Consider the following 5,000-nt stretch of genomic DNA (forward strand, 5'->3'; position numbering starts at 1 on the left):
TACATACGCTTGGCCTAGCGTAGGTGTTAAATGGGACATACGCCCTTTCGGCTCAAACACTGAAGCCCAGTTAGGTCTTTGTTGTTGTTCATAACACACTGCACGCTACAGCTGTTATTACTAAGCACACATCACAACATAGACAAGTCCATAATATATACAGTTCACCTGTTTTTAATAATGGATGCACTACACTTGTATATGACTAAAGACTTGCAGTATGGCGGGCTAAATAAATAGTTATGGTCACAGATGTTAATGTCATGTGCAAAAGAGTATAACGTTTTATATGAGCAGAGTATAAAGTAGAAGTACTCTTACAGATGTAATTACAGCACTCGTAGTGTGATATTACAAAGTTGAAACCATGAAATGTCACACCACTAGTGTTCTAATTACATCTGTTACAGTCTACTTCTAACTACGTTATACAACTCCGAGTACAAGAGTATACAGTAAGTATCTGTATGACGGTGGATACACATAGGCATTCGCGTTAGTTTGTCGTGTCCGGGAGCATCGCTAGTCCGGGAAGTTTGCAGGCTGTTTAGTTATTCCCTTTCACACCGCACACAGTCAGCATTCACGTTCTCTCCGCGGGCAGCAGCATCCAGTCCCACTCTACCCATGTTTCAAGTGCATAGAGGTTAAACTAAGAGTATAACTGTGTTGTTTGTAACTGTGTTGTTAACTGTATTGTTTGTTGCTGTGGTGTCAGGTTTCAACCCCATGTGGAATGAGAACTTCCAGTTTGAGGTGCGGGTTCCGGAGCTGGCTATGCTGCGATTCGTCCTGGAGGACTACGACACCACCTCCTACAACGATCTGATTGGCCAATACTGCCTGCCATTCACCAGCCTGCAGATGGGTACGCCCTCTCTCCTCTCTTACTACTAAAAAATAAGCTGATGTATAAGATCAGTGGTTCTTAACCTGGGGTGCGGGCAACCCCCGGGGGTTCGCCAGAGATTTCAGGGGATGCTCGGAATTTCGTTTGTGTTGAGGTTGTGACCAAAATTCTGCTTCCAAACATTATAAGTCGACCAAATCAAGACCAAATTAAAACATGTTTTGGACCTAATGTAAAGTCATTATAGTATTGATTAATGTCTAAAGCAAGAATCATTGTAATTATTCACTTAAATCATTTTTTAATGCGTATACACACGCATAGACGTTTGGGTTGGGGGTGCGCGGCTCGTCTTGGGCACAGGTTAGGGAGTGCTTCAAGAAAAAAGGTTAAGAACCACTGTATAAGATAAAATGAAGAGTGGAGTAATCTATAGCGCCCCCCGGTGTAGGCACCCTGTAATGGGCTTCGTCATATCATGTCATGGGCATGATATGGGTAATGTCATGTCTTCCTCCATCACCTTCTCTTCCTCCTTTTCCTTCCCTTCTTCCTCATTCTTCTCCTCACTACTTGCCCCCTCCTCGTCCTCTTCTACCACCTTCATCTTCCTCGTCCTCTTCTTCATTCCTTTTGTCTCTTCATCATCCCATCTTCTCCATCCTCCTCTTCTATCCTCTTCCTCCTCCTCCTCCTCTTCTTCAACATCCTTTTCTTCCTCCTCTTCATCTTCCTCCTCCTCCTGGTTGCCATGTGTGATGTGTCTTCCTGTGTCCTCCTGTGTCTCCAGGTTACCGCCACGTCCCGCTGCTGACCAAGAGAGGAGACCTCATCCCCTCGGCTGGCCTCTTTGTGCATGTCATGGTCCTGGACGCAGAGTAGACCGCCAGTAGACCGCCCGGGACAAAAGTCACCTGAAAGAGCCCACCACTTAATATTTTCAATGTAATGAGGACCCAATTCTGGGCCCCCTCTTTTCCTGGGCCAGGGACAGCTGACCCGTTCATCCCCCACCCTTTTGGCTTCCCTCTTGACCACCAGCTGCTGGATGCAGAGTAGACTAGTGCCTACACCTCCGCCCAATTAGCCTGGGCGAGAGCCGACTGTTGACTCCGTCAAGCTAAGAGGAATCTGTCTCTGTGGAGGGTTGGAGAGATGGTCTGATCTTACGCTGCCATTTAAATTCATTGGAGTTCTGAATTCAAATTAAAACCCATATTGTGCTTTGCTAGCATGACTGTTACGATATAGCGTCGCAAAAGCATACAAATAATAAAACAAAAGTGTGAATAGTGTTAGCTTAACCAACCAGTAACGGCCATTGCGGGTGAGTTCTGCTTCACTTCTCTCAACTGTTTTCTGATTGACTAAACAGTGAGCGAACCGAGCTGGGAGGCTTTACCAGATTAGGTGCGGAGCCAAAATCTTTGAGTGGAGTACATAGGATGGCTCTGGACGCAGAGTAGACTGCAACCTGCTGGATGCAAAGTAGACCACCACTTAACACTGCAGGAGCCCCTCCAAAATAAGGTGGGCCATGTCCATGGTCTATTCTTTAAAAAAAAAAAAAAGCACGACATTTGAAATCAAAAGCTACGATTACATTTATGGGCGGAATGGTCCTGGACACAGTTAGTATTTACTCCAAATGCCTAATCAATGGTTCTGACTGGAGTGAACGTGGACTTACTGTACACCTCCATATAAGTATCCAAAGGCCCCATGGTTACGCTACAGTCTGAGAGGTACTTGGGCTCTACATCTCTCTACATCTTTATATCCAGCCCAAGTACCTCTCTCAAGAGACAATCAGATCATGATGTCTAATGATGCTTATGATGTCTCATAATGCATCTTATAATGTTTTATAATGTCAGTTGTCATACTCCAGTCCCAATTATTTCTCTAGACTCACCCCCTACAAATAATGTTCATCCTTCATGTCCATTTCCACCTCCATAGAACCCATCCTCAGGCCCAAGCAGCTATCAGATGTGCCTTAATGACTGTTTTTATACCATCAGAAAGGCAGAACTGTTGTTTGCTTTAAGATGAGAATCCTGAGTGGAGTTTGCGGTAAATTGTGTGTACCTTACTGAAACATCAACACACAGAGGACTCCTCATGTTCATAAAGAGTTAAAAGAACAACGTCCTGTTGTTCAGGAAATCCGAATGTGAAAAGAACCAGAAATATACAAAATATCCCCTTTAGGGAAGTGTGAGAAATAGAAGAGAGATTTTACTGAAGACAACAGGACACCTGGGTGTGTCTGGCCTGGCTAGCTCTGGAATAGTTTTGTCAGATTGAAATGATATGTAGTATATATTGTAAAGCTTTAAATTTTCATTTTAAAGGGTGAATATGGCAGGGGTGGGTTAGACTTAAGTGTGTTTAGAATGAAAGTGGCTTAAGATTTAACAGGTGGTGCATATTATTTTAAGAAGCCTTACGCATGTTTTATATCAATATTGTGTGTTTTTATGATTGTTTTTTTTCTGTTGGAATGGGGGGGATGGGGGCGTCAAGGCCAAACTACTAACATCAGAGGCCCACACGAAACCACATGACATCACATAGGCAGACTCAGCGCTTTTCCAATCAGATGGATGAACTTTGGCCTTCATCCTGTCAGTGTGTTTGTGTGTGTGTGTGTGTGTGTGTGTGTGTGTGTGTGTGTGTGTGTGTGTGTGTGTGTGTGTGTGTGTGTGTGTGTGTGTGTGTGTGTGTGTGTGTGTGTGTGTGTGTGTGTGTGTGTGTGTGTGTGTGTCATGTGCTGCCCCTCCCCATATAAACAGCATGCATTTATGAATGCTTATTAGAGTCCATGAGTATGTGGTCTATTTGAGGTAAAGATCATATTTGTTGATTACAATATTGCCCTCTTGTGTGCGTGGCTGGTAATGCTTCTGCAATGGGATGTCCGACTGGACTCGCTGGGTCCTTATTCACACTACTTATATTAGTATTCGTGTAAAATCGAAAACATTTTTTGAAACTAAAATAAACTCCCTTTTGACAAAAGGGGAAACTGACATTGCACAATATTTGCATTCATTACCATTTGTCTATTTAATGTTTTATTATGTTACGCTGAACAGCTGATGGACTAACCTGTGCGTGTTTGTATTGAGGAGTGATGTTGTCATGGTTATCAGAATATAAACATTTGTATACATTTAAAGCTTTTGGTGTTTTCCAGCTGTGTTTTATATTTGTTTTCATCAAGTGTGTCATGTTTGGGAGTTGTGTGTGTGTAAGGACTTTATGTGAAAGGACTCTGTACTTCACATTGCATTAGTGCATCAATGACATTTGTGTTTAATATGAAATGAGATCTTGTACACGCTTCTTAATGTAGTAATCTATAGGTGTATAAAGTAGAAGTACAGTACAAGTACATTTTATGATGTAGGCTACATGATATTATATAGTTGTTACTCCAGTTATTCCACTGGACCACATGAGAACCTAACGAGGGTTTTGATATTTCTTCTAGGTCTACATCTACTTCATACACCTCCGCTTAGCTGTCATATTGTATGAGGAAGTAGTTTGACATGACCTGTTAATTGTGTCAGCAAATATTGGAGGGTTTCTGTCCGCAGAAGTCACAAGTCTTACCAATTCATACTGTTGTTTTACATATTATGTGACGGAAGATGTTTCATTTCAGCCCCTTAGGAAAGCCGTTGTGCCTTTTTGCGAGAGGACGCAAAGGTCTGTTGTCCCAGATTTTTTTTTTTTTAATGCTATAACTGGTCCTATATGTTCTTTGTATCTTTTGACTGATTGATTATCAGTGATATTTGCCTTTACTACAGTAATAGACAGACTAGGCAATTGTCTAGAGCCACACCACATTTACCCTAGGGTGGTAAATGCCAGCAAAAAAACACCAAGAGGGCCCCACGTCTTTATTTTGACTATACGGCCCCCAAATGGGTATCACCGGTGCTGATATCTGTTGCTTTGATAAATGTTTGTCAGCATTTGAAAGGGCAAGACATTAAAGAGAAACTATGTCATTCCTTTACACCAGGTTTGAAAATGTCTTGCCTGTCAGGAGGGTATTCATCTTTTCTGTTGTCAATGTTATTACTGTTAATATTGTCTCCGTCTACATAAATGTCATGTATATTGTAATAAC

General features: G+C 42.2%; 1 protein-coding gene across 2 annotated transcripts in view; it reads left to right on the top strand.

Annotated features, from left to right (window-relative positions):
- The window catches only part of plcd1a (phospholipase C, delta 1a), a 48,186-nt gene that overhangs the window by 42,841 nt on the left and 345 nt on the right, over positions 1–5,000 (top strand). For both annotated transcript variants that reach the window (XM_063207450.1, XM_063207448.1), the window contains exons 14-15: positions 719–868; positions 1,641–5,000. The exon at positions 1,641–5,000 is cut by the window's right edge and continues 345 nt beyond it. In XM_063207450.1, coding sequence (XP_063063520.1) covers positions 719–868; positions 1,641–1,732 — 242 coding nt within the window. In that variant the 3' untranslated portion in view covers positions 1,733–5,000. The remainder of the gene's footprint in view (positions 1–718; positions 869–1,640) is intronic.

Source organism: Engraulis encrasicolus, chromosome 9, assembly GCF_034702125.1.
Source record: "Engraulis encrasicolus isolate BLACKSEA-1 chromosome 9, IST_EnEncr_1.0, whole genome shotgun sequence".
NCBI lineage: Eukaryota > Metazoa > Chordata > Actinopteri > Clupeiformes > Engraulidae > Engraulis > Engraulis encrasicolus.